The sequence below is a fragment of the Pyrgilauda ruficollis genome, unplaced genomic scaffold (assembly GCF_017590135.1).
Source record: "Pyrgilauda ruficollis isolate IOZ18807 unplaced genomic scaffold, ASM1759013v1 scaffold56, whole genome shotgun sequence".
Lineage (NCBI taxonomy): Eukaryota > Metazoa > Chordata > Aves > Passeriformes > Passeridae > Pyrgilauda > Pyrgilauda ruficollis.
Genome location: NW_024527266.1, coordinates 2,867,516 through 2,882,181, shown reverse-complemented (window position 1 = coordinate 2,882,181; position 14,666 = coordinate 2,867,516). Strand labels below are relative to the sequence as shown.

At 52.3% G+C, this 14,666-nt stretch overlaps 1 protein-coding gene across 1 annotated transcript; it reads left to right on the top strand.

The window, feature by feature from the left end:
- The first annotated feature begins 3,945 nt into the window (after positions 1-3,945).
- MFNG (MFNG O-fucosylpeptide 3-beta-N-acetylglucosaminyltransferase) lies at positions 3,946-13,461 on the top strand. Its single transcript, XM_041481589.1, has 7 exons — positions 3,946-4,775; positions 9,377-9,425; positions 9,927-10,029; positions 10,117-10,270; positions 11,301-11,386; positions 12,699-12,864; positions 13,374-13,461. Exons 1-6 carry the CDS (start codon positions 4,437-4,439, stop codon positions 12,832-12,834), a joined length of 867 nt encoding a protein of 288 aa, XP_041337523.1. The 5' UTR covers positions 3,946-4,436; the 3' UTR covers positions 12,835-12,864; positions 13,374-13,461.
- The last annotated feature ends 1,205 nt before the right edge of the window (positions 13,462-14,666 follow it).

The following is a 14,666-nucleotide window of genomic DNA, read 5'->3' as shown; positions in this document are numbered from 1 at the left end:
AGAGCTTTGCATCCCTCCATGCCCTGGTTGGCGTGACGTGACAAGCCAGCTACCTCACCCTCCTGGGGGGCAACAAGGAGACTGAGCCCAGCCATGCTGCTAGGAGAAAGGGGGACGGTGCCCCTGCAAGGTGGGCTCCTCACCCTGACATGGGGCCAAGAGTGGGTTCAGACTCTGGCAGGGGGAAGATGGAGGCTTTGGGTAGCCACAGCAGTGCTCACTTAGGCTGCATGGTCCTGAATCCTGTTATGCAGCCACCACTAGCAGATGCCATAGGAAAGGGGTGCCAGGATACCCACGCTATGGAGAGGTGGTGGTTGTGGTGGTAGGTGGTCTTTCCTGAGGCATGCCAGAGGAAAATGAAGTCTGTGGCTCTGGGAGGCTTGGGGCTCTTGGGGCATGAGGTCAGGCAGAGCCTGCTGACGCTGGGTCAGTGGGAGAAGATGGGCAACCAGCACCAGAGTCAGGTTCTCTGTGTCCCCCTTGCCCCTGTGGTTTGGCACTGCTGGTGTCATGCACTTGTGAAGCTCTGAGCAAAGATTAACTTGCAGATCTTCATGAGTCCCCTGTGAGGTGTTATTTCAGGCTCTAAACCAGTTGCCTGTGTCTTTTATGAGGACGAGAGTGAAAGGGGGAGGAAAGAAAATGAAGATTTTAACTTGCAGTCACTAAAATGTAGAGCAAAGTTCTCACTCTGCCCTGGAGCCATGCAGCTCTTCTCTCAGGGAAGGGGGAGCTGGCACACACAGGGCTCCAGATGAAAGCTCCCAAGTGGCATCCACTCCAGGGGATGCAGCCTGAGCATCCGAGCACAGCCAGTCCCCTGGGAGGGTGCTTGCCCTGCAGGCAAACAAAGTGGGATTCTTGTTGAGCCGATGAGAAGACAAGTCGCAAAACAAGTTCCCATTCACCCTGTCATGGATTTGGAGATTGGAATTTGCATCTTTGCTGGGGAAAAGCAGCACTTGAGTATTCGGGGAAAACACTATGTGTGAGGCACTGTGACTCAGGGCTTCAAACTTCCTCGTGTCCCTGCTGGCACTGGGAACCAGCCCCAGCCCTATGGCCTGGGCTGAGGGGGGTTAAAAGCAGCCCCTCCACCTTGGATAGTCAGGCTGTGCTCCCAGCTTAGCCCTTGCTGCCCTCCCAAAGAATCACATCCCCCAGCACTTCCCAGCAACCACAGGGAAAGGGAGGCAAAGGGAGGCTGCTGGGAGGCAGGCTGGCACTGCCCAGCTGGCCAGGCAGCAGCAGCACTGCCTCCCCTGCTCCCAGGCTTCTTCCAGGCTCTCTCTTCATCCAGCTTCTCTCCCCTGAGGCTTTCAAAGTCCAGCTTTAACCTGTTATGGACATGGGAGAGAAGTGGAGCAGAGGGCTCCAAGGCAAACATAAATGACCCTCTCTGCCCTGCACACCCCAGCCCACCTTTTGTTTTACCTCCTAGGGGGTGGCTGCTGCTTGGAGGAATGAGTCACAGGTTAGGTAACAGGCACAATGCAATTAGCAGCCCTGGGCACCAATTACCAGCTGTAACAGCCTTGTGCAAACCCCTGTAAAGAGTCACTGAGAGCAGGATTTCTCTCTCCAGGAGGGGGTTGTTGAGGTGGCACATGTGTCACCTTGGGAAGTCCACAGTGGACCGCTGCCCCAGCAGAATTTCCTGGCACCATGGTGTGTATGAGGTAGCTTTGAATTGTATTTGTAATGTCTTCTGGAGCCATCAGTACGGGGCCCTGCCTGTGCCCCACCTGTGCCTCCCAAATGATCTCCTAAGCCAGAGCTGGGAGGTGCTGCAGGATGCCTTGGAGCTATAGAAGCTTCCTTTACAGGTGCCTGAGGCTGCTGGCATGTGGCTGGAGCACTCAGGGACGTTAATTTCTGGTTCAGGAGCATTGGCCAGCCATGTGAGCAATCCCAGTCACACCAGGTTCACATCCCTGCAGTAATGTAAGGCCTGAAGGTGAATGATTCCCCCCGTGCCCCAAATCAGTATAAGAAAGCATCAGTATTCAAAAGAATCTAAAAATAAAACCTGCAGGGACTCTCCAAAGGGATATGGGAGATGCTCTGGAGATGTTCTTGCTTCAGGGGAAGGCAGGAGTCTTTGAGACTTGGAGAAGTACAGGGGAGGAGGAAAGAGAAGTGGATTCAGTGGTTTCTTCCTTACAAAAGTAAAAAGTTGTAGCCAGGGACATGGGCAGAGCAAAACTGTGTCTGAGATGTGGAGAAACTGAGCAATGGGTTTAGCCCCACAGGAAGGTCTTCCCTGTGTGCCTGGGAAGTGCCTGTGGCTGGACACACGGTGGGAGTGTGGAACAGAGGGACCCTGGCAGGCTGCCCTGCCTCTCTCTTCTAAGGTCCCATGATCTGACATGTGCATGGGGCGGGGTGTCCTTTTCCACATGGAGCCATTCCACACCCCCGCCAATTTTCCAGGGCCCCAACTTATTACTTTTTATTTTTATTTTTTTGGTATGCTGAGATTGGATGCCCACAGCTTGTAGCTCCCCGAGGAGGCGCTCTGATTTCGGCAGCTTATGTAGAGCACTACCATCCTGCTGTCCCCACGCTTGCTGCACAGGGAAGCTGAGATGGGGGCATGGATATCAACCCCCCTCCTGGGCTGGTTGTCCCTCTGGATGTCTCTGGCTACTCTATAAAGTAGCCTGCAGGTAGTGGGAAGGGGACTGCATGGTCACCTACCCCGTGTCTAACTGAACCAGCAAAAGCATGCAGCAATCTGTGGTGCTGACCCCAAAATTTCCCTTCCATGGTGGTCTCTGTCCTTGTCTCTATCCTCTGATATCCCTAACCCTTGCTGGCACCCAGAAGGCTGGAAGTAAAGGTGGCTCAGGAGAAACCAGTGGTGAAGGTGGGGCGTGAGAAAGGAGCTGGGGGTGCCACTGTGCTGCTGTGCCTGCAGGTCTCTGAGGGTGTCCACAGAGAGAGGACATTCCCTTTCCTTTCCCAGGGAAAGGGAAGCGACATCTTGGACAGCACGAAAGCCACAAGGGACAAACGGATGAGCTCAGCCCTGCTGCAGGGGGCAAGGCCCTGGGTGGGATATAAACTCAGCAGTGACACTGCACCCCGACCCTGTGCTCCCCCAGAAGTGTTCAAGGCCAGGTTTGATGGGGCTCTAAAACAACCTGGTCTAGTGGAAGGTGTCCCTGCCCGTGGCCATGGGCTTGGAACTGGATGACCTTTAAGGTTCCTTCCAACCCAAGTCATTCTGTGATTCTACAGCTGGAAGGGAGGCAGTACACCCTTCCTCATGCTTTTGGTTGCTGCTGCACCTCTTCCTGTGAGTGTCACTGGTTCTGCTGCCACCTGGGCAGTAGAATGTCCTTGGATATCCTGGTGGGGGTTGCAGGGCTGGAGACAGAGGAAAAGGGACCTTCTGAAGCAGAGTCATGGTTTAGGGAGATGGATATCAGAAGTGGGGGGTCACACCCCAGCTTGAGACTCGGGTGTGGCAGCAGGAGGGACAGCAGGGAACACATGATCCTGCTTTGGAGGCAAGCTGGGACTAAAAGGCAGGGGCAGCAACCCAGAAAAGTATGGGGCTGAGGGAGTTCGGGGGGATAAATAGTTCTTCGCAAGAACCACACAGGACCCCGCACATTAACTTCATCAGAGCCCACATCAGTGTCACCGTCCCCTCCTCTCTCAAGAGCACCGGCATGAGCAGGGCTGTCACAGAGAAGCGGGGACATCAGTCAAGCAACAGGTTTGTCCTCCCAGTTTGTCACCTTGAGGGTCTCCCAGCGCGGGGATGCCCTGGTGAGCCTAACCCGCTGTCAGACGCAGGCCTCCCCCTTCTCCATCCTTCCTCCCGGGGCTGGCGCCCCGCCCCGTGCCCGGAGGCGGGACCGGGGCTGGCGGGGCCGGGGTTGGCAGGAGCCGGGGCTGGCGGGGCCGGGGCTGGCGGGGCCGGGGCTGCCAGGAGCGGGGCTGCGGGAGGGAGCAGGTGCCGGGCAGCCTGGCCGCACGCTGCCCGAGCCGCTGGCTCGCCTCTGTGCGCTGGTGGCTTCTGATGCCTTCGCTCCGGACTTCCCACTCGTGGCTCTGATGTCCTTTGCCTCCCCCTCGACACCCAGCCTGGGATGCTGGCTTTCCTCCTGGCAGGCTGTGCCAGCCACGTGCCGTCGCCTCGGAGTGTTTTCCAGTCGTGTGTCCCTGCCTCGCTGGGTCTTTGAGCTCTCCGTAGTCTGAAAATCCCCTCTGCTTCAGCGGGATCCTTCAGCTCTGCCGAGTCTTTGGCTTCCTGGTCTTTGGCCACCCTGTTCCTTGGCCACATCTGTTCAGACCTTGCTCTTGACTAAGCTTGTCCCCTTGGAAGCTTCGAGAAGAGCAGTCAGTGTCACGCGGAGGTGCGGGCAGAGCTTGTCCTGGCTCAGTAGGATACGGGCTGCGGCAGGAGCGGTTTGGGGGCCATGGGCCGTCGGCTCATCCGCGGTGTCTCTGGGGCCGCAGTCTTCCTTGCCAGCGTGGCTCTCCTCTCCATGCGGCACCGTGGGGCTCGGGAAGCAGCTCAGTACCCAGGGATCGGGGAGGGGATGCTGGAGAAGCCAGAGCAACAGAGCGAAGGGAGCCCAGAGGGAGCTGCTGGCAGGGGGAAGAAGGACCTCAGACTCCATGCGCCGTGGGTGTACAGGACTGAGGGAAGCCTGACGCTTGGGGACATTTTCATAGCTGTGAAAACAACCAAGAGGTTTCACCAGAGCAGGATGGAGCTGCTCCTGGACACCTGGATATCCCAGGCCAGCGAACAGGTGAGTGTGTGGATTCTGACTGGAGAGAAGGTGTTAGTAATGGGGTAGGCATGGGGTGTCTGGGCAAGGGGATAAAAACTAGGGGAAGGGGAGGCTGGGCACTGTAGTGCCCCTCAGTACTTTGTCTCATTTTCTCTATTTCACACTTCACATTCAAAGGGAGATGCTATTCAGCAAAATGTTTCATCGGTAGCTGCTTCCTGGGAAAGGCTGGTGAAGATGCCATACCAGACTGAGTGCACAGACCATCCTGTGTCTGTATGAAATGGTGGCTTTCCATTTCTCCTAGTGCCATGAGTTTGTTGGGTTTGGAACTGACAGGCTCCCCTGGCCCTTTGTCAGGATGCCTACACTGTGCCTGGGCACCCATTGCCCTGGAGAGGTGCAGTGCAGTGGGCAAAAGAACAAGGCAGGCAGGCTCCTGGAGGACCTCCTGTAGTTAGCCCTGCTCACCCCCCAGCATATCAGCACAGTCCATACTTCTTGGGCAGATGCTTTCATGTGCATGATCTTGAAGTAATGCGGGCGTATTTTTGACTTTTTATTTTTTCCTTTTTTTAAACTGGGGACCCAATGTTTCCATCCTTTGCTAAAACAGTTTGGAGAGTTTCCTTCCTGCTGGAGAAACTGATGTGGGGCACCACATTAGTGGTGCTGTGCAGGCTGGATTACTGGTGGGCAGCAGTACTCCCCAAAGCCCTGGTGCTTTTTCCTCCCTCGCAGAGCTGCTCCTCAAGAAATAAGAAATCCTGTGGCTGCCCTGAAGGGTGGTTTTTTTTGCCTCTGCCTGTGTGTGATGGGTGCCTGTGAGGCAAATTCAGGCCCCAGCGAGGAAGGGGGACGGGGGCGGAGGTGCTGGGTAGGAGAGCGCCTGAAGCACTGCGGGGTTTTCTGGGTAAGGTTGGTTTTCCACTTCATGGTGCTGCAACTGTCTGGTCTGCTGCGGTCGTCACAGGAAGCCATGTCCTATTTTGAGCACGCTTCCTCTCCTGGCTGCGTGTCCCTCTCAGCGTCTGAGATGCCCTGCTCCCTCCTGCAGATGCGCTTCTCTCCAGCCAGCTCCAGCCCAGCAGCTCCTTGGAGAAACCAAACCCAACCAGTGGCTGCACTGGCATTAGGATATTGCTCATGGGGGGGCCTTCCCAGAGGGTTTTTAAGGAGGAATTCACCTGTCCCTCCTTTGTTTGACAAATCAGTGCCTGGCCATTCTGCTGATGAGAGGAATTAGGTACTAGCTCCCCAGACTCATCTGATCCCCTCTGGAATGCAAGTGATATCCAAACCTTGGAAGAGGTGCTGAATTTTCCATGCTGCTGCCAGCCTCCAGAACTCTACACAGACTGAGCAGAAAAATAGGAAGGAAGGGGTAGAACGGGAGTGTCACTCATTTTTAAACAGAGTTTTTTCAGTATTGTCAATTTTTGTTGCAAGCTCGATATTTTCCTTCCCCCTCCTCAATTTTCTGTGTTTTTCTTCTTCTTTTTTATGAAATGGCTTTGAGGGAAGGGAGTGGGAGCAGGAAGGGAGGTAAAGAGAAGTACATGAAAGTCAAAAACTTTTTTTTTTTAATATATTCCTGCTTAAGGGTTTTTTTTTTTTAAGTTTACAGGAAAGGGTTAGTTTTGAAAATTTGACAATATAGAAAACCTCTCTTAGCAAAAAAAGAGACAACTTTCAATTTGCAAAGGACATTCAGTTGTTGTGGGGACAGGAATAGTGCACCAGACCTCCTATTATTGAGTCCTTATGGAGAGACAGGCTTTAGGAATCAGTCCTGGAGAAATGTAGGTCTCAGAAGTCCTGATGTGCAGAGGCTGCCTTCTCCTAGGGCTGGTCCAGCATCTTACTGTCTCACTTGCCCTTAATCATGGCCAGAGACCAATTCAGTGAGTGTTTCTCCACCAGCAGCCAGCAGGGAAATTATACCAGCTGGCTGTGTTGCTGATGCCTAGCTTGGCTTCAGAGCTGGATACCTGCATGCTTTCCTCCTGGAGGAAGCAACCCAGACCTCCCAGGTCAGGCTTAGGTGACTGTAACAGGAGGCAGGAACAGCTGCGGTTTTGATGGCAAGGACAGACTGTATGGGAGCTGAATTAAAAATCCTCTGTGTTGGACTCTGTTGGGGTAGAAAATACCTCTGTTTAATCTGAAAATGCTCTGTTTAATCTGAAGACATGCAGTTGGTGAGAGATGGGGAAGTGTGAGATGGGCACTCTTTGCTGGACCATGCTCTGCCTCATGAGAACTGATCCATGACAAACTGGAGATTGATGTGAAAGCCAGTTTTGTGAAAGGCCTTTTCCTCAGCAAAAGCTTAATCTAAATACAAGTGTGGGTTCTGATGATTATTTAGCTGGGCAGAATCTTGGAGTGACTTACACTCCTGGCCCCAGTAGTTTTGATGGAGATAAGTCGAGCTTTCTGGTGTGGTTTGGTAACGTGAACTATTTTTAGCACTTCCCCTCCTTTTAGAAGCCCACACATCCAGCCAATTGGAAGGAAACCTTTGAATGGCCCATCCTGAATTGGCTTTCAGATTTTCAGTGATGTGAACGCACCTCAGATTTTCAATCTGTTGTCTGTGCAGGACACAACAGTAATCCTCTGATGCGTTAGCATTTTGGAGAGGGTTTCTTTATAGGGAAATATACTTTGGGAGCTTAGGCGATGAACATGGCCCTGGATTGTCAGGTTCCACATCTTTATTCCCTTTTCCTATTTTTTTATTGCTAGGCTATTTCCCCAATTTGGGGTGAGGAGGTCTCAAAGTCCAGTGTTTATCCATTGCCTGGGCTCTTCTGTTCATGAAGAGGTGCCAGAAAAAAGCTGTTTGACACAGTGGCTCCATATCACTGCTCGCACTGCTGTCCAGCAGACATCCTTTCCTACACAGACGTCTTCTCCACTCCAGAATGGAGAGATACTTTCTGTGCTTCATCTCTGGCAGCAACTGCTGTGCCAGGTTTCCCACCCTCAGGTATGTGAGGGATGGTGAGATGAGGATGGAGGCCGCTGCATGTGCTGTTGTGATCTTTTGCACTTCTTGAGCACAGCCAGATGTGCCATGGAGATCAGAGTTTGAAAGTGCCAGAAAAATTGGACTTGCCTGGTCCCCACACTCATATTTTCCTTTTCCCAGTTATTTTGGACAGTCTGGTGCTGCCTGTGGTGACAGTGTACTTTCATCCTTGGGTTCCACAGGAACATGTTGGATGTCTGCAGAAAAAACACTAACATTTCTCATATTGCATCAAGAGAAAATTGGGAACCTCAGAATATTTTTACAAGTATAAACTTTGGAAAAGATGCATCTTGCTATTTTAAGTCAATCAAATGTGATGTTTGTTAGACACGTGATATCAAGTTGGTTTTATATCTGTAAGCAAGTAATTTCCAGCAACAATATTTCTTGGGATTTTTTTTTAAATGTCAGAAAGTTTCAACGGCTTCAGATTTTGCTTTTCTTAAGATGAAAATATTTGCCATAGTGGAAATTTCTGACTCTGACATGCTGGCAAGGGAAATCCCGTGCTGCTGACAATCTCTGCCTTGCCTGAAGGTTGTGATATGGTCCGCTGACCCAGAGCAGTTCCTTTACCTGAGACTTGGCTAATTGCTGCTTGTCACATGATCCCCTTGGAAGTGGTTTTAACTGGGAGACTTCACTGGTGGGGCGGGGTAGGAATGTGTGCCTGCTCCATTGCTGCAGCTCAGCTCTGCGAGGGTAATTCACTGAGCGCTGTAGCTCATCCATCTGAGATAAGGAAACCATCCTGCTGTCTCTGCTTCAGCCAGGTATCTCTGAGGGTCCTTCACTGCCTTATTTTCACGTACACGACATTTCTCCTGCTGTGTCCTCTAGATAGGGGTATATCTCCCAAATACTGGGTGGGGGGAGATGTAGAGACTCGTGTCTCCCTGCCAGAGCCTTTGGGAGCAGTGATGGCTCCTGGAGCTGTTGTCTGCCTGCCTTGTTCCCTTTGTGCCTGCGCAGGTGCTGTGTTTAACCAGCCTGTGGGCAGCTGGTGGGGAGACTGTTTATGGCTCGCGACTCCTTTTTCATTTCATGAAAGCTCATTTTCTGCCTGAGGAAAGCTTTTCTCCACCAGCTCTGATCCTTGCCTGGCTCTGAAGAGGGGGAGATGTGCCACATAATGGCAGCAAGGGGGATTAGAGAAGCCTGGGAGTGGAAGAGGAGGAGGAGGAGGGGGCGGAAAGTGGCAGGGGGCTGTGCACACTTCACACACAAGCAGATGTTCTTTTACCCCAAGCATCATTTAACCACAATGCTTTAATTTTTCTACCACTGACACCTAATCCAGGGTTACCTCGCCCCCTCGCTCAGTGTCATGGGTCCCCTGTTCCCAAGGCAGTGGCATGGGGGTGAAAATAAAGCCATACAAGTACTGATGGTTGTGCCCTGCAGGAAGGAGGAGCACAGCCGTCCTTCTGTTCATCTGCTGCCTGGGAGTGGGTACAGCAGCAGAGGATGGAGTGGGGTAACCATGTCAAGTGTGTCCAGCTGTGGGAGGAAGAAGTGGGCAACCAGGAAAATCACCAGCTCCATCCCTGAGAGTAATCTCTTTTCATTGTTTCCCCAGACCTACATCTTCACTGATGAAGAAGATGGTGCCTTGAAAAAGAGAATGGGTAATGACCTATCCTATGACACCACCTTCAGCCCCTGAACTGTCCTGGCCTTGAGAGGGGATCTGGTGTGAGGGCTGGCTGTCCTGCGCCAGCACTCCCCATTGAAACACATCCTTTGCTGTGTCCTGTGATGGTGATGATTTGGTGTGGTTGGCTTACCCCAGGGCATGCAGCCGACTGGAGGCAGGGTGCTGTCTGCTTTAAAGCATCCATGGGTAGAAGCAGCACATGACAGAGCCCCTCAATCTCTGCATCATGGTTGGCAGTGGGCAGGGTGGAAATGTGGATGGCAGGCGTCCTAGTCTTGGCCAAGTTGCTTGGCTCTGTCCATGTTTCATTTCCTGGTAAGGGTAGGAGTGGAACCCGTGTCTCCATGGGCTTGGATGCCTTCTGGGGAGCCATGAGGAGACTGTCTGTGAACAAACCCCTTGCCTCCTGCCCAGATGTCCTCCCTGTGACCGTGCAAAGTGCGCTGGCTCTGAGCTTTCCCTCCTCTGGCAGGTGGCCATGTGATCTTCACCAACTGCTCTGCCGAGCACAGCCACCTGGCCCTGTCCTGCAAGATGGCTGCAGAGTTCGACGCCTTCCTGGCCAGCGGCCTGAGGTGAGGCAGGGCTGCCGTGGGGGGACCCCCGAGAGCAAAAGGCACCCTCCTTACTGCAAGCTTCTTGTGTCTTCCTGTCTGCCCCAGCTGGTTTTGCCACTTGGATGATGACAACTACCTGAACCCTCGGGCGCTCCTGAAGCTCTTGTCCTCCTATGCGGAGACGTGGGATGTTTACCTGGGAAAACCCAGCCTGAACCGACCCATCTGGGCCTCCGAAACGCTGCCAAACAACCAGACGGTACAGCCTGTGGCAGTGGTGGTGGGGTGGGGGCAATGGGTTGTTTTGGTGCTCTGGCTCACATTTGTCCGGTTTAACCCCAGCCATCAGCCAAGCCCCATGCAGCTGCTCACTTACTCTCCCACCAGAGGGAGTGGGGAGAGAATTGAAAGGGCAAAAGGTAGAAAGCTCGTGGGTTGAGATAAAGACAGGGAAAGCAAAAGCCATGTACGCAAGCAAAGTAAAACAAGGAATTAAATCACTGCTTCCCACGGGCAGGCAGGTGTTCAGCCACCTCCAGGAGAGCAGGGCCCCATCACGTGTAATGGTGACTTGGGAAGACAAACACCATCACTCGAAATGTCCCACCCCTTCCTCCTTCTTCCCACACTTTATATACTAAGCATGGTGTCATATGGTCTGGAAAATCCCTTTGGTCGGTTGGGGTCACCAGTCCTGGCAGTGTTTCCTCACAATCTCCCTTGCACCCCCAGTTTCCTCACAAGTGTGGCAGTAGGAAAGCAAAAAAGGCCTTGGCTGTTGTGTAAACCCTGCTTAGCAATAACAAAAACATCTCTGTATTGTCAAGTTGTATTCAGCACAAATCCAAAACACAACCCACACCAGCCACTGTGAAAAAACTTAACTCTACTCCAGCCAAAACCAGCACTGTATTGCAAGGAGAGACAGGTCCCAAGAGGAATGGCAACAGCTGAAAACTTGCCATCTTGTCTAAACATGGCTGTAGGTGTTGACTAAATTTGATCATCCAAGGGGCAGAGTCCCACGTTGCTGCTCTCCTTTGGGTACATGTCTGACAGGACAAAAGCCTGCCCTAGGCACCCCACCTGTTGCTGCCAGCAGGAGCAACTGGCTGTTCCAGTTATGAGGAAGTGAAAATCCATGCTGTACTGCTAGCAAGTCCTTCCTCTGGGCAGCAGTCACGGGGCTGTGTTTGTCCTGCCATCAAAGCCGGGTTTCCAGCATTCCCAGCTCTGGGAGTATGGTATAGTCTGAGCCTCTGCCATTGATTTTCTCTGGTTCTCTCCAGAAATCTGTGCACTTCTGGTTTGCCACAGGAGGGGCTGGCTTCTGCATCAGCCGCAAGCTGGCAAGGAAGATGGTGCCCTGGGCCAGGTGAGCTGGGGAGTGTGGGAGCCTTTGGGGATGAGCAACATGGCTGCACATTAATTCCTGGCTGTGTCAGACCTGGATTTGTGCATGTGGTGTTTGCAGAGGTGCAGAGTGCCACGTGCTGCATGTCTGCAAGATGTGAGACTGCAGGAAGGATGTAGCGGGTGGGTCTGCCAACTGTTTGAAAACCGGCAAGAGCAGGCACATCAGTAAACACGGTCACAGGATGATGCACTCCTCTCTCCCCTCTCCTTAAGGCCCTTGGTTACGCCCCTCACTCCTTCCCATCCCTTTCAGCTTCGTCTGACTATCTGTCTGACTATCTCAGCTTTCCATCTGCCTATCTCATCTCCCTTTCATCTGCCTCTTTCCAGCTTTCCGTACCTCCCTCCTGAGCTAATTTTCTGTTCCCTCACCCCATGCCCTCTTTGGTTTCTCAGGTGTCCACTGTCATTCCTCAGCTTGATGCTTGGAGAACAGAGGAAGGTCCCAAGGTCGTGTTATCCCAGCCTAGAACAAGATGATGCCCTAGGTTATACCACAGGCACGTACACTGGTGGGCATTGGCTGTGCCTTAACCAGCCTTACCCAGATCTGAGCATTCCCAGAAGGACAGATCTGATCCCCACCAGGTGGCTGCTTTAGTGAAATGCCATTATAAGTGTTTTATGGAGACCCAGTCAAGAGGATGATCTGTGATCTGGGGTAAAGTCAAAGTGGCACAGATGGACTATGCCTAACCTGACATAAAGTCTCCCACTACTGTTTTTAAAGTGCTTAAAACACATTTCAGTTTTCTTGGGGTTGTTGTAGTGGACAGCACTTCATACTGTGTAAATAATTCCAATTCCAGAAGCCTTAAAATTGGGTTTAGACTGTCATCAGAAGGTGGCCAAGTATGTGGTGTTACATTGCAGTAGATGGCTTATCCAAGCTGCATGTCCTGTTTTTACTTCTCCCTGGATCTGGCCATGTGCTCCCACTGTTTCGCTTGTGATGGCTTGTCTGACTCCCCAGGGGTGTCCCCAGACCCCCCAGGCCCCTCAGTGCACTTCATCAAACATGTGGAGAAGTGACTCAGAGATGTCTGTCAGCTCTCTGCATCAGCTTCCCAAGGACCTGGATTATGTATCGGGGTCAGCATGGCTGGGAATGGTGAAAGAGCAAGCCTGTTCCTGAGTACGTGCAGGCAGAACTCAGGGGTTTCTTGCCTAGTTACAGAATTTACTCTGGTTTTCAGTAATCTCCTGCCCAAGTGAATGCCTACTTCTGCCCCTACCCTTTTCCTAACCCATGGAGCCTTACTCTCTTCAAGTGGCAGGAACTTCCTGAGCACTTCCGAGCTCATCCGCCTGCCGGATGACTGCACCGTGGGTTACATCATCGAGTGCAAAGTCGGTAGGCAGCTGATTCCCAATGCACTCTTCCACTCCCACCTGGAGAACCTGTAGCTCATCCCCACCTCTCAGCTCCTGCAGCAGGTGAGGAGGGGAGAGGAAGCAAGAGGGAGGTGTGTGAGGAATGAGGAGTGGAAGGAAGCTTGCAGGCACGTTGTTCCACTGATGGCAGTGATGTGCATTGAATCAACCATCTGCTCTTCTGGGGAGGCTTTCCTGACAAATGCATCTTTGAAATAAGGAGCAGATGTTGCCTGCAGCGCAGTTGCCAGTCACAGTGCCCTGGGATCAGTGGTGGGGAGCACACGTAGGGGGAGTGATGGGAGGATTGAGGGCATCCCTGGGAGAATGTGGCACAAGGACAAGCAGAAATGATGATTGATTGGGAAAGGACCTTTGACATGGCACTCTCTCTGCCTTGCAAAGGACTAGGAGGGTGGACCATCATGGGAAGGAAGTCAGGAGAGATGTGGAAGGCAGAGGCTAAGCCAGCAGAGAAAGAGCTAGAATGGGAGTTTTTGTCAGCCACAGCAAATTCCTTGCTCCTGAACTCATCTCATTCTCCCTACTCCATTCTCACCACTGCTTTGTAGGTCACCCTCAGCTATGGTGTGTTTGAGAACAAACTCAATGTCATTGAGCTCAGCGGCCCCTTCTCGCCCCAGGAGGATCCCTCGAGGTATGGGGCATGAGTGCTCTGGGTGTTGCTGCTGTGTGAGCCCTCAGCAGCAGGCTGGAAGGGGGAGGCAGCCCAGCGGGGTGCAGGAGGGCTAGAGGGAGGGACAGGAACCTTATAGTCACTTGGCTTATTAGGTGAGGGGCATCCCAGCATTAAGCTATTTGTGAACGCTTATAAATGTTGCAAACCTTTTTGCGTGAGTGGGAAGAAATGAAGCATTCAAAACATTTTATTTGGACAATGCCTAAGCCAAAAGTATTGCTGTTTATTTCCCATTTTGAGGCTGAGCAAGCTAACCTTTTACCTCAGGGACAGGAACAGAAATGTTCTTTTAAACTCAGGAAAGGAAATTCTGCTTGTTTTTTCATTTTATGCTTTGCTGAGAAAACTGAAGGGAAAAAAGAAAAAGGTTCATTTCAGGCTGACTGCAAACAAAACTGTTCTTTGATTTACCTCTCCTATTTGAGTGAACAAACCTAAAGTTGTTATTTGCAGAGCATGAGTAGGAAGATCCTGGCTGGAGATAGGCGGGGTGGGAAGCAGCAAGGTGATGAAAAGAGCATCAGCAGAACCATGTAGCAGGGGCTGGTGCAGTGCCCATCTCCCTGCTCGTGATCAGGGTGAGCTGTGGGCTTGGGCTCCATGGGCCAGAGCTGGATTTGGGTATCAGAGGAGGCTTTGCTGAGAAAAGACAACCATTCCTGAGCTCTGTGGTGCAGGGTGGGTCCCTGATGTGGAATGGGGCCTGAGGGAGAGGTCTTCCATCTTTTCGCTGTGTGCTGCTGTAAAAACTGTCCTCTGACCTTACTTTGCTTTCTCCCCAGCAGGTTTCGATCCCTCCACTGCCACCTCTATCCCAACACCTCCTGGTGCCTGCAGGCTGTTGGCTGGTGATGCCTGAGCATCAGCTGCAGCAGATCCAGGTGACACCTGTTCACCTGTAGGGAATGGGACACTGAAGAAGCTTGGTGCTCCCAATTTCACCTTCACTCTGGTGGTCTTGGTGCTCTATGATGGCTTTCTTGGTCCTCACTCAATACTGGTCTGATCAGAGAGAGAGACAAGGTCTGATCCAAAGATGGATATGATGGGCTGGACACATGAATGAGCTTCTCATCTGAGCTGGGATATGTGCAAGGGATGGGAGTAGTATCCTTCTGAGCAGATCAAGGATTGGATAGTGACTGCTGGGCATCTGGGTAGAGAT

Bases quoted from the DNA above. Each gene is read 5' to 3' on its own strand.
- MFNG (XM_041481589.1), top strand. From the start codon at position 4,437: ATGGGCCGTCGGCTCATCCGCGGTGTCTCTGGGGCCGCAGTCTTCCTT. The intron at 9,426-9,926 runs GTAATGACCTAT...CTCCTCTGGCAG, and splicing joins TGCCTTGAAAAAGAGAATGG to GTGGCCATGTGATCTTCACC. The intron at 10,271-11,300 runs GTACAGCCTGTG...GGTTCTCTCCAG, and splicing joins CGCTGCCAAACAACCAGACG to AAATCTGTGCACTTCTGGTT.